The sequence below is a fragment of the Nematostella vectensis genome, chromosome 7 (genome assembly GCF_932526225.1).
Source record: "Nematostella vectensis chromosome 7, jaNemVect1.1, whole genome shotgun sequence".
NCBI lineage: Eukaryota > Metazoa > Cnidaria > Anthozoa > Actiniaria > Edwardsiidae > Nematostella > Nematostella vectensis.
Window position 1 is genome coordinate 8,199,510 of NC_064040.1, and position 17,850 is coordinate 8,217,359.

The 17,850-nt window shown below is 40.5% G+C and overlaps 2 protein-coding genes and 1 long non-coding RNA gene across 3 annotated transcripts in view; 2 read left to right on the forward strand and 1 right to left on the reverse strand.

The window, feature by feature from the left end:
- Window positions 1–1,008: 1,008 nt before the first annotated feature.
- On the forward strand, window positions 1,009–2,914 carry LOC116618603. Its single transcript, XR_004296252.2, has 3 exons — window positions 1,009–1,057; window positions 1,989–2,021; window positions 2,605–2,914. It is a non-coding gene; the product is annotated as an uncharacterized LOC116618603 (long non-coding RNA).
- Window positions 2,915–4,561: 1,647 nt separating this feature from the next.
- Window positions 4,562–17,850, reverse strand: part of LOC5513047 (son of sevenless homolog 2) — a 29,580-nt gene continuing 16,291 nt past the window's right edge. Inside the window, exons 22-33 of the mRNA XM_032382471.2 lie at window positions 17,563–17,644; window positions 16,876–16,998; window positions 11,087–11,243; window positions 10,627–10,734; window positions 9,993–10,048; window positions 8,483–8,675; window positions 8,270–8,362; window positions 8,062–8,179; window positions 7,692–7,782; window positions 7,287–7,368; window positions 6,918–7,034; window positions 4,562–6,559 (exon numbers count right to left, since the gene is read on the reverse strand). Coding sequence (XP_032238362.1) covers window positions 5,798–6,559; window positions 6,918–7,034; window positions 7,287–7,368; window positions 7,692–7,782; window positions 8,062–8,179; window positions 8,270–8,362; window positions 8,483–8,675; window positions 9,993–10,048; window positions 10,627–10,734; window positions 11,087–11,243; window positions 16,876–16,998; window positions 17,563–17,644 — 1,982 coding nt within the window. The 3' untranslated portion in view covers window positions 4,562–5,797. The remainder of the gene's footprint in view (window positions 6,560–6,917; window positions 7,035–7,286; window positions 7,369–7,691; window positions 7,783–8,061; window positions 8,180–8,269; window positions 8,363–8,482; window positions 8,676–9,992; window positions 10,049–10,626; window positions 10,735–11,086; window positions 11,244–16,875; window positions 16,999–17,562; window positions 17,645–17,850) is intronic.
- LOC125568242 lies at window positions 13,269–17,352 on the forward strand. Its single transcript, XM_048729936.1, has 2 exons — window positions 13,269–13,439; window positions 13,734–17,352. The coding sequence occupies exons 1-2, from the start codon at window positions 13,430–13,432 to the stop codon at window positions 14,516–14,518; spliced, it is 795 nt and encodes a 264-aa protein (XP_048585893.1). The 5' UTR covers window positions 13,269–13,429; the 3' UTR covers window positions 14,519–17,352.

Here is a 17,850-nt window from a genome sequence, read left to right on the forward strand (position 1 = left end):
TTTTACTTCATTATATTTAACCGGCTTAATTTCCTAAGAGTAAAAGGAATTCTTGCTTAGCATATGCATTACAAAGACGGAAAAAAGACCTCTAAATTCTGTTCCCCCACTCTATTACCCCCCCCCCCCTTTCCAAAAAAAAAAAAGGTCCCCTAGACTCAGCTTCAGCAGATTATAAAAACAAAAACAAATGTGAGAATTTCTGCTGTAATGTATCTGGTATTCTTGTATGTTATGTTTACCAATGTGGTGGTATTGATACTTTGTCTAGACTTGATCATTTAAATATATACTGTGGGGTTATGTTGACAGCAACTCTAAACAACTACAGGGTTGTACAACCTGATTACCCTCTACCATTTACCTTGATGTTTCCTGTTATTTCAAAGTCATGCATGTCTTGCCATTCGGGCAAAGTAATGTCATACTGTATTGTGGGAACTACATTCAAACTCTTATGTTCCACACAAATCCTTTAAGTTTTATTTTTACAACAACATTACAGTGCATCTTCCATTAAGTGTTTCTGGATTTAACGGGTGCTGTTGTATAAAGGGCTCTTGTTTTCACAATATGAAGTTGAATCAGTTAAAGATATAATTCTAGTGGGGTCCCAGAGGTGTTCTTTGGGGTAAGTGTTAATAAATGTATTTGGGAAATTCTAAGAAAAAAACATTGAAAAATACCTGCACACTAAAAAGTGCTACCCTAAAAGAATATCCCAGAAGCCTTGATATAGAAATCCTAATAGAAAAGCCTAATTCCTCTCAGATACCCCTAAAAAATACCTGAGGCCTATTAGTGTCATAGCCTAAGATCCATCCTGGATCCCCCCTACTTAGAAATTATGTACATTCTCAGTCAGCGTGATGAAACATTCTCTTAACCATCTTTCGGGACAGAATATTCCTGTTGATACCTTATATTCTGAAGTCTGACTGAATCATTTGACTCATCTGGGGCATTTATGTTTTGTTTTCATAACCTCACATTGTCACTACTCTTGATTTCCAGGCTCGCTGCTGACCCTGTATACTGTAATTGAAATATTATAGAGGTAGGTTGGCATTTACAACTGACTCTCAATACACTTATCTTTACAATAATATTATTGAGTTTCTTTTGTGTTTTTGAACTCCCTATCCACATACAGTGGAACATCAATAAAATAACATGGCGAAGAATGCGAAATACATAGGATTGTTACAATCAAGAAAAATGTCACAGGGCGACCTGCTGTGAACATGAAAAATGTGTGGAATGTTTGCTGTCTTCTGAGAGCTTGGCAAGAGGTGCTAAGACTTGTTGAGAGATGTTGATTGTGAATGGCTTTAGATTTGTGGTTAATGTTTACTTTTTACCTAAAAACTCAAGTTGATATACCCCTGTTTCTCAGAAATGATGCAGAAAACACTACACCAATTCCAATTCCTTGCAGAATTAATGTTGTCTTTTCTTGTCATAACATTTGCATGAGCACTGCTGTCATTTAAAAAGTGAAATTCCATTAAATATTACTTTCCTTTTTTTACAGACGTGGATTGACTAGGGTAAAAATCGAATTTTTCTAGTTTGTTTGTTATCCTGTAATGGTCTCACTCATGAATCCATGGCTGTCAAAAGACAAGCAGAGACCACCAGAGCTCTATCAGCTTTTTTAAGCTTTATCTCTGGCGTCTCTTTGGGTGACGTTTCAATTGGATAATAGAGCTTATTTTGTTTCAAACCTCTCACAACCAGCTTCCCTCTTTTAAGCAACCACCTACTTCAGCACATTGACAGCCTTGTAAATCTGGCTATAATTGAGTTGGAAAATCTGTAGATATCTCAATAGTCAGTCAGCATGATGAAACATTCTCTTAACCATCTTTCGGGACAGAATATCCCTGTTGATACCGTATATTCTGATATCTGACTGACTCATTAGCCTCATTAGAGTTGTTAGACTTATTTTCATAACCTTACATTGTTACTGCAATTGGTTTCAGATTTCCTGTCCACTAGATGTAAAAGAAGCTAAGGTTTGTTATCTTTATTTGTCACTGATTATTAGTTTTATACTGGGTTATCCATACTCTTGAATCTTGATTGAATATTCTTGATTTAAGAAAGTGCTTATACCTAATTACAAAAACATTGTCTGTGCAAACAGCAAATCCAATTTCAACCTAGTGCAGAAAAATACAGAACAATTATACAGTAATCCATTGAAAGCCTTCAATGTCTGGCTCTGGCATCAACAGGGTTTATTTATAGCTCTCATGTTTACAAATAACTAGTACCCACAAGGAGCTGTCTTGGAAATGCCATTTGTCATTTGTCCCTTGCACTGAGAAAGTTTTCTAAATTGGGTATTAGTTTATGTTGGTGATTGCTTTGTCTTGGTTTATGACTTGTATGCGAAACCTCCAACCTGCCAAGGGTACTAGTAGAAGAATCAACCAATCAGTCAGCATGATGAAACTCCATTTTAACCATCTTTCGGGACAGAATATCCCATGTTGAGCTTTTCTTCTGAGGACTGATAAATGTAATAGGTACTTAATCTTGAGGAGATCTGCATACTTATTTTCTTAAAACTATTCTTTTGATTTTTGTTTTCAGACTATTGTTGGCCATCTACTTCTGCAGTAATGCTTTAAAACTGCCTTCCCTTAGGCTAATTATATGATAATGTTGCAATGGTTTGTATTGAAATATTTATCTTAGAATTCTCCCAAAAAGGACTCACATTCAAGGAATACAATACTGGTTTTCTACTACTCTCTTTTACTAGTATTCAGTTTTCTTGCACATAAGAGATTGTATGTATTGTAACATCCTAAACCCGAAGGTCCCAACTTGTCCCTTTTAAGGTGTGTACTTCAGTAAAGCATATTGCTTAAAAAGGTTATAGCCAAGGTGTGCTGGAAAACACATGGTTTGGTTGTCACTTAGAGGGGATTGGGTGTCTGCTCTCCTGTAGGCGTTGAAATTGAGTTAAAAAACCCAGAGGAAATTTGTTATTTGGCCACCAATTTGTAAAATACATGGAGGATTGTGAAAAAGGGGCACCACCCCCCACCCCCACCATTTTCACTCACAATCTTTCATTTTCAAATATCAGTCATCCATGTCCACAATGGTGGCCATAAAAGTGGAATGCCGGTTTTCCTTGCCTAATAAAATCTCTAATGCTCAGTTCAAACATCGTATTAAGCCCCGTGCAAATTGCGCCAGCACCTGCCAGCATTGCTGGCGAATTGTCGCTTGACTGACTATAGGACAATGAAAAGTCAAAATGGGAAATGGACTTTCTGACATTTCCTTTGTCTTGTGGTCAGTTGAGCAAGAATTCACCAGCAATGCTGGCGGGTGTTGGCGCAGTTTGCACAGGGCTTTATCCACAAGCTGTATTCAATGCAAATGCATGCTAATGAATCAAGTCTGTTGTTTCGTCTTTATTTGCATTGAATATGGCACATTGATAATACAATGTTTGAACTTAGTCTAACGCCTACAGAATATTGTGAATGGGCTTCTTTAACTTTAATGAAGTCTGATATCTGACTCCGGAGTGGGAGTGTGTCAATTCTCAAGGGGAAAAATATTTTGTTTTTACTTCTAAAGAGCAAACCAGCTAAGACTAGTTAAGTGCATCCTCGGAAACCCAGGGGTATTTTTCTCTAACGTTTCACACGTTAGAGGAAAATACCCCTGGGTTTCCGAGGATGAGTTAAGTGTAATGTCCTTCACAAATTAATGTGAAGTAATGAAACCACTGGATGATTTCTGACAATATATTGAAGTATAATAAAGGGTTATTAAAATGACTTAAGCTTTGTGTTACTGTACATCCCATTATACGCTATTTAAAGGCATATGCATCATTTTCAGTTGTCAATCGCTGGATGACAAGAGCCCCTCTTGATAGCGCTTTGAATTAAGTGAAAGATTTTGTCTATATCTTACTTGAGTTATTGAAACAGCCTTAAAATGTATGGTATTTATTGTTTCCCTCGAAATGAACGATATAAAAGCAAATTAAGGCTAATATAGGCGGTCCTAGCCCGTTTATAGTGCGGTTTCGTGTTTAGTTAAAAGAAAAACAAGACTTAAAAAGCAAGGTTGAGGCAATAATGTCAGCGTCATTTTCTTGACTAGTCTCTAATAAATCCCTATGAAAGAGCGCCAATGCCAGCCAGTATCCCTAGCTCCAATTCACTCGGATGACAATAAGACAATATTTGCAGAGACATCAATGTATTGCCTTTTTTGCAGTAATACTGGTACCTTTTAAATGGGGCTTAGCAGGATGGGTTTAGAGTCAAATCAAGTTAAGGTGCATAAACAAAGGTGCGCTTGGCAGCCAAAAAGTGGGTCATATGTCTTATTGAAAGATCACCAAGAAATATCATTTTTCCATAAGATACCTTTGACTGCGCACCCCCTCTCAGACTCACTGTTTCTACTTTCGAACATCTTACATTTCCAAAAAGAGAAATATAGATACCATCATTTCTGAATGTACGATAACTCCGAGCCGAATCCATTTCTCGGAAAGTAGAATTTCAGAGACGGATTTGTCAAAATTTATTTTATTTATGTTTTACTTATTCTACCTAAGGAATGTTTCCTCTGACATTTGCATATTTGCATTTACTTACAAAGTCGACTATTGTTTATCTGCACACGAATGTTTTATTTTTGCTAGAGATCGACACAGTGCATAATCCATGCCACGCTGTTTTGAATAGCCAGAGAACGATTGCTTGTATTTTTGATGTTACAGCCAAAATAGTTGTTTCACGACCTCCTGGGCCGGGTTTCTAGAAAGCAGGTTATCGCTAGTCTCCTTCACAGCCCCCAGCGTTTGGAGTCACAAAGCGCTCCCTGCCCGTGCGGGGTTAACGCTAACCCAGGAATGAATGCCCCTTTTATCCAATCAAATGTCAAGATAGCCGGTATACAGCGGCGTAGCCAGGTTTTTTAATAGGAGGGGGCCCAAAAAAGGGACTTTCAAGGCATTTTCTTCTGTATTTTAGATATACTGTATTTTTGGCTGCTAGGGGGGGGGGGGGGGGGGGGCTAGGCCACTGGTATTTATCTGTGGTTAGCGCTAAGCTGCTTTCTAGGAACTGGCACCAGAATCTTTGTCTCGTTTGAGAATCAAATTTTGGGGGCGTTTTTTCATTAACAAGACGAATTTTCCGAGTGCGACCTCATTTGAAATAGATGTATAACTGTTTCCCTAATTGGGAAGTAGCCATTAGGTGGAAAAAGTGTAGAATATCACTAAAAAAAACCTGTTTAACAAGATATAACATCCGTCTAACTGTCTCGGGCATTTCCCGGCATGAGATTATAACGATAAATCCTACTAAACAAGCCTACTTTTACCCTAGTCGACAGTTGTGGCAAGGCCCTCGTGAAAGTATAAAAATATACAGAATTTAATTATTTTAAGAAAGCATTCGATAAAAAAATATTGATTAGAGAAAGATGTGGCTCTCTTAGGCACACCACTTAAAAATATTATTTTGAAATATTCAAATTTTACTTCGATAACTAAACTAGCGTTATAGTAATAGTGATTTTCATTAGCCCGTGAACCACATTTTAGCATATTACACTTTATTGTTATCTAATTCCATTGTTCTCTTTTGTGTTTAACTTGCTATAACACTTTGACTATCACACTTTGCTCCACGGGTTAATGAAAACCACTCTACTTCCTAGACGGAGACATTCAAGTGATTGAGGAATGCGTGACGAAAATATTCCCGCCAAAATGAATACCAAATTATCGCGTACAGCATCAGGATTTACGCGTTTTAGGCGGTAAAGCAGGCGGCAAAGCCGGCGGTGCACATTCCTCAGGCCCATTCTTAGGCGCACTCGACTTCACATCATTGACATTTGCAAACCGAGGGGGGAGGGGTATACTCGGTTTAAGTTCAATACTTGGGTGAGATGACCGTGGGGGGAGGGGTGGGGGTGTAGTTGGCGATACCCTTAGGGGGTGCCTGGGGGGTAGTGGTGGGGCATTAGCGTCTCTTTGTAGTGAGAGCGGTCTGTCTGGTTTTGGAGGAAGTCCTGGTAACTGATCGTTCTCCATTTTGAAACCCGTACTTATCAATGGCATTGAATTCATTCGTTGGACCAAGTGAGCAGGCGGCGCTCGCTCCTCGTGGGCTGAAGTCACCGAAGTCGCCCTCTGTTTTCCTGGTCTTGGGGGTAAACTCGGCGGTGGGGGGACGGGAGGTGGTGACTCTTCCCCCTCGGGAAAGTTCTCAATGTTAACGTAATCTGGCTCGTTATCGTCCGCGTCCGTAGGGGACTCGGGGATTTGTGGAGTAGTCTCGCTGGGTATAAACGTCGACGCCGACAACGGAGTTCGCGGTAGACTTGCGTGGAACGTCGAAGATGTCGGCGAGAACACCTCGAAGTCAGACTGAAATATTGCGGAGGCCTGTGACATAGTCCGCCTGAGCGAGGGTTGGGAACTAATGGAGAGGCGTGATCCTTGGAAGCCTGGTTTGGTGCCAGGAGACTTGAGGTTCATCTCCGTCTTTCTCGTCTGAAAAGGATAAACATATATTGCCCGCTAATGAAATCTCGATAATTTGACTGTTAAGCAAGGCAGGACATATCTAGTTGTTTTAGAGAGCCAATAATGCAAACAACTGAAGTTAAATAACTTAAATCTCAAACGCTCACTGTTTCATTCAATTTTGTACCGGGACAACATATTTACAGCTTTTCACCGCCAAGTTACCTTACCTACGCACCGGGCCAGAAGAAAACCCTATTCGGGTCAATTAAGAAAATTCCCTGGTTCTAAAAAGGCTAAAATAAAGTTATGATGGATAGAAAATTCTGTCGGTTGGGTTTCGCCGGGTCAAAGGAATATCTATCAAGTATGACTCGGTACTTACAAATTTTGGGAGCTTTTCACAATTTCTCGGCTCGATTTCTAAAGAGCTCCGGTACAAATAATCCTCCATTTCTTTGTCATCGCGTCCATTGAACGGGTCCAGATTTTCCAGGTATTCCTACAACCCGAATGACAATACATGCGTTAGAAATGCTCTGTCACCCGCAACTCTTTCATCCTATCAAACAAGTGCGAGAAAACATTCATTTTCATCAGCTGATTCGAAATAACTATTTGCAATATTTTCGACTAAAATTGTGGAATATAAAACATTGTATAAAAAAATTCAATAATTGGCCCTCCAATAAGGTCAACTTAACCAAAAGGTCCACTAAGCTCAAAGGTCCACTTATATTAAATGTCTACTCACCCTAATGGAGTCTTCGACTCTGAGACAATACGGCTGGTTCTGGTACTGTTGTATTTCACCCGTGATTTCTGCTACCTTTCGCCTACAATAACAAAAATGAAGTAAAATCATAATATCCGCTTCATGATAAAAAAAAAACGCATCTTACAAAGCCTTTACGACCCTGGATCCTTACCCGAATCGCGTAACACTGTCGTTTTAATCTTATTTTGAATACTGAAATATCTTGAGGCACGGTCATTTGAGCAACAAAATTATCCAACTTGTCTCGCAACAAAAAATTGAAAAACTTTGTTGCAGAAAGGTCGTTCTACTTTTTGCAACAAAACTTGCGAATGTTTGTGTGTTACTACAACAAATAATATTTCACGAGGCTCAACAAGGTGAGTTGAGTAGCGGTCCCACCTTTTGCTGAAGTTAATGATGCCTTCGGGGCAGTTGGGAAGAAAATCAGGGTTCCCTTCTTCCGTTTTGAGAATATTTGTGAGGTACATTCCTGAAACAAAACAAAGTCAGTAAATCAGACTTTGGCCTGATATGTTGTTATGGAAATAAATACATAAATGTTAAAAGCTTATCACTCTAGGGTGTAACGCATTTAATTAAGATGTGGTCGAGTCAAAACAGAGTAAGGTGCAACCGCTAAACAGCATGTCTGACTAACGAAGACAACTGGGACCAAAAGGGTTGGATTTTGGGACTTGTATCGAAACTGGGAATTGATACGGGGACCCAGTGGTATGGAGATTACAGGGCAGCTCTCTGCCATACATACCAAAGAATGGTACACATGGCGGATTGATTGAGCGGAGCTTCTCGATGTACTTCTTGTAATGATCACTGCTCAACTCTTTCGCTTCTTCCAAGACCTGGGCTCTTCTGCCAGTTAATTCCTGGAATGCACAATAAGCGGAAGAGGAGGTGGGAATAATTTAATTCTTCCGGCAAAAGGAAATTAGAAGAGAAAAAACGCATTTCCTTACCGCAAACGTGTGCTGCAATCTAAAGATTGGCGCGGAATTTAGTGCGCTTACTACTTCTAGGATGCCATTGAAATTATTCAGCTCTTGGAAAACCTACAGATAAAAAAATATTAGCATTTTAGTCTGTAGTCAGGCTATAACATAGGTAACATAGGCATAAGAAAATGATTTTTTCCCATATTTCTGCTTCTGTTCTTCTAATAGTTTACTTACAGTGAGTATATCTATGATTCTCGTAAGCACCGCCACCCGCTCTTCCAAGTTTGACATCTCCACAATGCTTTTCTCAAACCAGACGGTGATCTTGTTGGTGTGGTGGATCATCTTCAGAAGGTTTGGGGAAGTCAAGTGCTTGATGTCCTCCTTCGTCCAAACACTGCCGACAAGCTCTGAAGGACGCACGGCCCTGTGGGAGGGAGGAATCGTTGGGAGGTGAGACAATGGCTGGTTGGATTGTAGAGGTTATGTAAGGGGTGGTGCACAAGGTTGTCCCTGGGTACGAGAGGATAACACCCTGGCATGCATGGATATACTTGGGGTGGTGCACAAGGTTGTCCCTGGGGTACAAGAGGATAACACCCTGGCATGCATGGATATCCATGGGGTGGTGCACAAGGTTGTCCCTGGGTACGAGAGGATAACACCCTGGCATGCATGGATATACTTGGGGTGGTGCACAAGGTTGTCCCTGGGTACGAGAGGATAACACCCTGACATGCATGGATATCCTTGGGGTGGTGCACAAGGTTGTTCCTGGGGTACGAGAGGATAACACCCTGGCATGCATGGATATCCATGGGGTGGTGCACAAGGTTGTCCCTGGGGTACAAGAGGATAACACCCTGGCATGCATGGATATCCATGGGGTAGTGCACAAGGTTGTCCCTGGGTACAAGAGGATAACACCCTGGCATGCATGGATATCCATGGGGTGGTGCACAAGGTTGTCCCTGGGGTACAAGAGGATAACACCCTGGCATGCATGGATATCCATGGGGTGGTGCACAAGGTTGTCCCTGGGGTACGAGAGGATAACACCCTGGCATGCATGGATATCCTTGGGGTGTGAGAGTGTTTGACCCTTGCTAGAGAGGTTATCCTTGGGGTACGAGAGGGTCAGAACCTGGCGTGTATGGGTACCCTTGGGATGGGGAGGGTGGACTCTGACGCGAGGATAATAGTAGGATATGAGAGGGTTGGACCCTGGCGTGTATGGGTACCCTTGGGATGGGGAGGGTGGACTCTGACGCGAGGTTATTCGTAGGATATGAGAGGGTTGGACCCTGGCGTGTATGGGTACCCTTGGGATGGGGAGGGTGGACTCTGACGCGAGGATATTCGTAGGATATGAGAGGGTTGGACCCTGGCGTGTATGGGTACCCTTGGGATGGGGAGGGTGGACTCTGACGCGAGGATATTCGTAGGATATGAGAGGGTTGGACCCTGGCGTGTATGGGTACCCTTGGGATGGGGAGGGTGGACTCTGACGCGAGGATATTCGTAGGATATGAGAGGGTTGGACCCTGGCGTGTATGGGTACCCTTGGGATGGGGAGGGTGGACTCTGATGCGAGGATATTCGTAGGATATGAGAGGGTTGGACCCTGGCGTGTGTGAATGTCCCTGTGGGATGGGAGGGGTGGGTACAAAGGATATTTCTCGGGATATGAGAGGATTAGGGTGCATCTGTCCCTGGGATACGAGAGGGCTGTCTGTATACGAACCTGTAGAGCTCTGACTCCAGCAAGGTCAGTTGGCGTGCGATCTCGATGGGGTGGAGCTAGAATGAATACAACAGCTTGGATATTAATAATAGAACTCTACTTGGTAAGGTTATTAGTCTGGTTATTAATATGGAGCATTTGCCCTTAGAAAGTATCTGGCAGAATGGGGAAAGGGTGTGGTTTTTAACACTTTTTCATAGTTATTTGATTTTTTAAAACAAACTGTACTAACACTATACTAACTTTCAATGCGAGATAATTATTCGCTGCTTACGTGATCGAGGCTATCAATAGCGATGTTTCGTCTCCCTTTCAAATATCAAAGTACCACCAATAGTCCCCTATTGTCTGATCAAGCATATAGACGATAAACAGATCCACAATATAGACGATAAACAGATCCACAATATAGACGATAAACAGATCCACCATATAGACGTTAAACAGATCCACAATATAGACGATAAACAGATCCACAATATAGACGATAAACAGACCCACCATATAGACGATAAACAGATCCACCATATAGATGATAAACAAGTGGGTTTGAATCTGTCTTGAAGGCTTATGATCAAAATCAGTGATAAAAGGTTAAGTGACAGAAAGAACAGACAAGGGAATGCTTTCCTACCGTCAGGATATCAAACTTCTCGATGTCTTTCGCAAGATGCCATTCAACTTGAGGGGGGTCTCTCTCGAACGTTATTTCAGGGGCCATGCTACCAGTATCCCAAGATGTCTGAAATAAAAGTAATTCAATTTGCTGATGAAATAGTGATTAAAAATCACGGCAAATCATCACGATAACGTTACGAGATCACGACAAATCCTCATGATCTCGGGAGTTCTCAATCACAGCACGATCACGAAAACACGCTTCCATCGTTCAAACTAAAGGATACATTCGATACTTTTTGTTTGAAAAGCACATTGCGGAGGAGTGGCGTGATTGATAAACCATTTCAGCGCTGTCCAATAAAAAACGCTTTAAGGATTTTGAATGACAGAAGCCATGAAGGCGATTTAGCCGTTCCAAATCGTCGGCGAGAGTTCGCTAGATATTGCAAACAGCAGTAAGAGATTAAGTTTACCTTCCTCTCGATGACTTTGTTGATAGACTCCACCCAGCGACGCATCGCTTTGCCGTTTACTTCTTCAAGGAAGACCTGCAGCTTTTTGAGTAGTTGCGCGTCACGCTCGAAGTCGTAGAAATGGTTATCCACCCAGTGACGGATGCCGTTTAGAACCCTGGGGAAAGAGTCATGAGTAGTATAGTATGCACAGAATTACCCGTGTTCCGGTGTTAGTATGAACATTTGTGAAATATGCTGTCCGTCATTTCTTACAATACTAATGACACGAATATTTATATTGGAAGTACCGATAAAGGGTTTTCCCAAATCATTCGAATGGAGTCTAAAAACGACGGCCTCTATTAATGAGGTCGGCTGAAATATATTTTACATTTTTGCCAAAACTCTCACGTACATTTACAAACGGTTTGTAAATTTACGTGACACTTAGCAAACGTTCATTGAGAAATATGAGTGTTTTTGCAATATCATATAAAATTAACATGCACAAATATTACTTTTTATTTAAATATATTGCGTTTTGCAGACAGTTTTTGTATTAATATATGAAATAACAACATAATTCTTGTATTCTTTAATGTAAGATGTACTTATGTGTTATTCTAATCACGGATAAAAGACTCTAAATAAAACCGACTCCCAAGTCAAAGTTAGTTTATGCTTGAAACATAATTGAAAAAAAAGGGCGCATCTGCAACTGGATTTCCTGGGGCCGGTTCCTGAAAAGCCGATTATCGCTAACCCAGGGTTAAATTTGCCCTAACCCATGATTAAATTTTACCCCCGGATTAGTTTTGTTTCCGAAACGCTGGTTATAGCGCTAACTCTGGGTTAGTTTGGAGGTAAAATCTAACCCTGCTCGCGAGGTGGGTTAACTCGCTAACCTACGGTTTAGTTGGCGTAACGCAGGACTCCCAAACTTTGTAGTAGAACTAAAGTTTCATAAAATGAAGTTGCCGACAAATAATACGTTACACAAAAACAATGTAGGGATAAGTTGTCGCTTTATTAAGCCCTAACTGCGTCAGCACCAGCCAGCATTGCTTGCGAAATTTCGTTTGACTGACTATAGGACAAAGAAAATGTCAAAATGGGAAATGGAATTTCTGACATTTCCTTTGTCTTGTGGTCAGTCGAGCAAGAATTTGCCAGCAATGCTGGCTGGTGCTGGCGCAGTTTGCACGGGGCTTTATGCAACATTCGTTGCGATGCTGACTCGAAAATTGCGGTGGGACAGACAGAAAGTTGCATGAAATTTATACTTGAAATGAATCTGTCTCGCTAGTAGTTTCACGCACCAAATAGAATCCTGCAAATGACATTTTTGGCAATGAAATGGAGATAAATAGATGTAGAGGTGTTCTGGGGCTTCTCTCGCGAAAATAAAACCACCAATGGTAAATTTGGGTTGCCCACTATTGATCTACTGGGTATCCTTTGTAAAGTTTTTCACTTGCTTAATCCAGAGTAAATAAATCGGGGAATTCTTGGCTTTCGGGAACGGTGAGTTATCCGTAGGTTAGCTAACCTACCATTAGCGAATTTTAACCCGGGATTAGGCGCTGATCTAGGGTTAAGTAAATAGACCTTTAAGGAACCAGGGCACGAGATATGATGGGGCACTGGGTACACGTGCCTTCGCCCCATATACACTAAAAAAATTACAAGGAAACGACCAGTGGGAGCGTGGCCGTCTCTTACTGTTCCAGTATCGTCCCCCCCCCCCCCCCCCCAATACGTCCGACGCCTGCTACGCCTCTGAGCAAGAAAGACATTAGAGTGTTTTAGTGTAAAATCAGCTTAAACGTATTCCCGGGTTTATGAAAATCACTCTTCAGTCTCTTTTTATGAAAAAAATTATCTATGTACATCAAAAGACTATGCTTTGCAGCTATATCGGCGTGCTACGTACTTTTAAAGCCTGAAAAAATGTCAAAAGAGTTCAACAGAGATTTTGAGGAAATAACGTCCCACGCTAAGTGAAATAGGTATTGCATTCAGTATCTAGTCCATCATTCATTAATGCGCGAAAACAAAATGTAATTAATAAACTACAAAGCTTCATATCTTATTATATTCTGACCAGGAAAAGCCTGATTGCATATTGTTCATTTTGTTGACAATTGACGTTATTATTCAGTGACACCAATTGACACATCGTAAAGAAAGTATTACCAATTCATTCCGCTGTCACTTCGCTAACATTAATCCTGCGGCTTTAAAAGGCAGAAGGCGGCGAAGCAGAAAGAAATCGCGCTATTTCACAAGCTGCTTTTCAAGTCAGTTCCAGAGGTTAACCATCTGAACCGTGACAAAGCCTCAAACAAGTTCTGAAGCCTCATGGCGACAGGTAACACAAGCAAAATTAGAATACCACTTCAAAGAGTGGATGGTAACATCACTGTCGCAAGCTATAGTAGGTACAGATTTTCTCCTTTTGGTCAGGAGATCAAAATTTTCTTCTTTTGCTGTCTTCTACTCATCGCTGTTGTAGGTGCCACTTCAAATTCGATCTTACTTCTCGCAATCAATCAGCTTTCTGCTCAAAATAGGCGGAAAGCACGCAGTGGTACTTCCCCAATAATGCTGGGTCAAACTCTTATTCAGATAAAAAGACACCTTGCAATCATAAACCTTCTCACAGCTTTGCTCGTGGCACCATTGCACACAGCCCAACTTTTCGCGGACATGTATTCAACAACATGGAGCTGCCGTGCCACTCGACTTCCTGTCCACGCTATGGGCTCTATAACGGTGCTTAATCTGTTGCTGCTTGGGATAGAGAGGTACTGTGCGATATTCCATCCTTTCTTTATTCCATCTGAATCCATGATAAAGGTATGCTTCTTGGGGATCTGGCTGGGAGGCGGTCTATTGGGTTTCCTACAGGTTTTACAGCTAGATGCTATCCCGGTGGTCACAAGTCAAACGGAATACACTATCTCCTGCCAACCTATCATGGACACGCTTTTCAAGAAATGCCTATCAACTAGCTTTCTTGTCATCATTATTCCATGCATTGCGTTCTTGTTTATTACTATCAGAACTACTAAGTATCTAAGTGATCGGAGGAAAAAAGTTGAAAGCGGAAAGGGAGTGTACCTGCATAAGATCCATGCCTGGCGGATCAAAGAGACGAAGGTGTGCGTGTGCATCATTCTCACATTCATTGTTCCCTACGTATTCTATGTTGTAAACATAATTATGCGCCCAAACTTCAGTATATGCATTGATTACTGCATGCGTCGAACCCAGGACACCTTGGTGCTTCTAAACTGCGTCATAACTCCACTTGTAACTATGTATGGAGGAAGGCTATTCAGAGAAATGGCGATGAAACGTATCAACATGATCTTAAGAAGACTGATGAATCAAGAAACTGCACATTTGCAAACGACAAAAACACAAACAGTAGAAACTGCACTTTAATGTGCACTGAAAAAAAGCTGAGTATTCTTTTATTCAATATTTTTTTTCTATTTGCGCACAGACTAAAGTACGGGTGTAATTGATTGGCGCGTTAAGCATTAATATTTTTAAAGCCTGAAATATTTCAAGGAAATTATAATGTCATAGCAAGTCATAAGTTCGACAGAAGATTTAACAGGAAAATAGTAATTGCATTCGGTCTCTAGTCCATCATCCACTAATGCGCGAAAACAAATATGTAATTAATAAACTACAAAGTGCCATATCTTATCATATTCTCACCAAGAAAAGCCTGATTACATATTGTTCGTTTTGTTACCAATTGACGTTATTCTTGAGCGAAACCATTTGGGCGCATTGAAATGAAAGTATAAAGAAAAACAAAGCTGTCACAAAGCTCCATAACCTATCTTATTCTGACCAGGAAAAGCCTGATTACATTTTGTTCATTTAGTTACCAATTGACGTTACTCTTGACCGACACCAATTAGCGCATTGAAAGGTTTGTAATGATAAATTCAGCTGTCAGCCCCCCAATAATCGTCGAGTTAAAAAATAGTTTTAATCGAACAACTACACCACTGAAAGCGACAGAAGAACAGACTTCAAGCGTGTACATCATCCTCACATTCATTGTTCCCTACGTATTCTATGTTGCAAACATAATTTTGCGCCCAAACTTCAGTATATACATTGATTACTGCATGCGTCGAACCCAGGGCACCTTGGTGCTTCTAAACTGCGTCATAATTCCACTTGTAACTATGTATGGAGGAAGGCTATTCAGAGAAATGGCGATGAAACGTATCAACATGATCTTAAGAAGACTGATGAATCAAGAAACTGCAGATTTGCAAACGACAAAAACACAAACAGTAGAAACTGCACTTTAATGTGCACTGAAAACAAGCTGAGTATTCTTTTATTAAATACTTTTTTTCTATTTGCGCACAGACTAAAGCACAAACAGTAGAAACTGCACTTTAATGTGCACTGAAAAAATGCTGAGTATTCTTTATTCAATATTTTTTTCTATTTGCGCACAGACTAAAGCACGGGTGTAATTGATTGGCGCGTTAAGCATTAATTTTTTAAAGCCTGAAATATTTCAAGGAAATTATAATGTCATAGCGAGCTATAAGTTCGACAGAAGATTTAACAGGAAAATAGTAAATGCATTCGGTCTCTAGTCCATCATCCACTAATGCACGAAAACAAATACGTAATTAATAAACTACAAAGTGCCATATCTTATCATATTCTCACCAAGAAAAGCCTGATTACATGTTGTTCGTTTTGTTACCAATTGACGTTATTCTTGAGCAAAACCATTTGGGCGCATTGAAATGAAAGTATAAAGAAAAACAAAGCTGTCACAAAGCTCCATAACCTATCTTATTCTGACCAGGAAAAGCCTGATTACATTTTGTTCATTTAGTTACCAATTGACGTTACTCTTGACCGACACCAATTAGCGCATTGAAAGGTTTGTAATGATAAATTCAGCTGTCAGCCCCCCAATAATCGTCGAGTTAAAAAATAGTTTTAATCGAACAACTACACCACTGAAAGCGACAGAAGAACAGACTTCAAGCGTGTACATCATCCTCACATTCATTGTTCCCTACGTATTCTATGTTGCAAACATAATTATGCGCCCAAACTTCAGTATATACATTGATTACTGCATGCGTCGAACCCAGGGCACCTTGGTGCTTCTAAACTGCGTATAACTCCACTTGTAACTATGTATGGAGGAAGGCTATTCAGAGAAATGGCGATGAAACGTATCAACATGATCTTAAGAAGACTGATGAATCAAGAAACTGCAGATTTGCAAACGACAAAAACACAAACAGTAGAAACTGCACTTTAATGTGCACTGAAAATAAGCTGAGTATTCTTTTATTCAATCCTTTTTTCTATTTGCGCACCGACTAAAGCACAAACAGTAGAAACTGCACTTTTTAATTTGCACTGAAAAAAAGCTGAGTATTCTTTTATTCAATATTTTTTTCTACTTGGGCACAGACTAAAGCCCGGGTGTAATTGATTGGCGCGTTAAGCATTAATATTTTTAAATCCTGAAATATTTCAAGGAAATTATAATGTCATATCAAGTCATAAGTTCGACAGAAGATTTAACAGGAAAATAGTAATTGCTTATCATTATAGTTTGTATAATGATAAACTCAGCTGTCAGCCCCCCAATAATCGTCGAGTTAAAAAATAGTTTTAATCGACTTCACGCGCAATGAAATCATAAAATCGCGCAGTGACGATCCCTAAAAGTACAAAGGCATTTGATAAATTTTTCGTATTATTTTACTCATCTGTGTTTTTTGTGATCAACCGACCTAAGCTGGACTGGCTGAGCATACTCCTTTCTGAATCTCTTCAGGTCTTCTCGCAGCACAGTCTTGCCTCTCTCCATCGCGAGGTTGTCTTCCTCGCTGGGCGGGGGTTCCGGGATTTTGAACGTGTATAATGTCAAGGAATACAGGCTTAGGTACAAGCCACAGGGAGCACACCTCTAAAGTTGTTTTTTTAGCTTTGCGTTGTTGTTGATTTTGTGCGTGTGTGCGTTTGCATCTCTTGTCTACTTTTTCGGCGCTCGGTGCTTTCTGGCGCTCTCTAATTGGTTAGCGGTCTAACGGCCGTCTCGACTGCGAAATGGCTTCCGTGTCACGACATACCTAGTCACAACTCTTTATTCAAACCGTGGAGGTGAACTCCATGTGTACTAGCCATTGAAGACACCTTGTGTGACACATCTACGTAGTAGGCGACTTGTCCTAAGAAATCACGTGAATTGTGAGTGGAAAACTCTCGCCAAAAATAAAAATAAAAAAGCCCTTTCTGACATAGAAACTTTCTGGCTTTTATTTTGACGCAGTTTTGATATTTACCGTTGTTTAGTTACCGCACAACAAAACCGAGAAAGCTATGGCCAAAATCTTGACCACAATCAGCTAATATAAAACACATCTATAGCTTCATTAATCAAATTATTATTTTTGTTTTATTCACAATGTAAAGGATATCTCTTGATGAGCAGATCTAGAAGTTCTCTGGGTTTGCAGAATGACCTGTACGTCGTTAAAAACGTACGAACAAACGTTGGGTCTAAAAAGAAAGAAATATCAACATCAAATAAGTACCCCCTACCCTGTATATTGTTGTATATGCTATATAAACCCGCATACTTGTGATGCCTCACCCCTTCCCTCTATTGCTATATTAACCAGCATACTTGTCATGCCTCACCCCTTCCCTCTATTGCTATATTAACCAGCATACTTGTCATGCCCCACCCCTCCCCTCTATTGCTA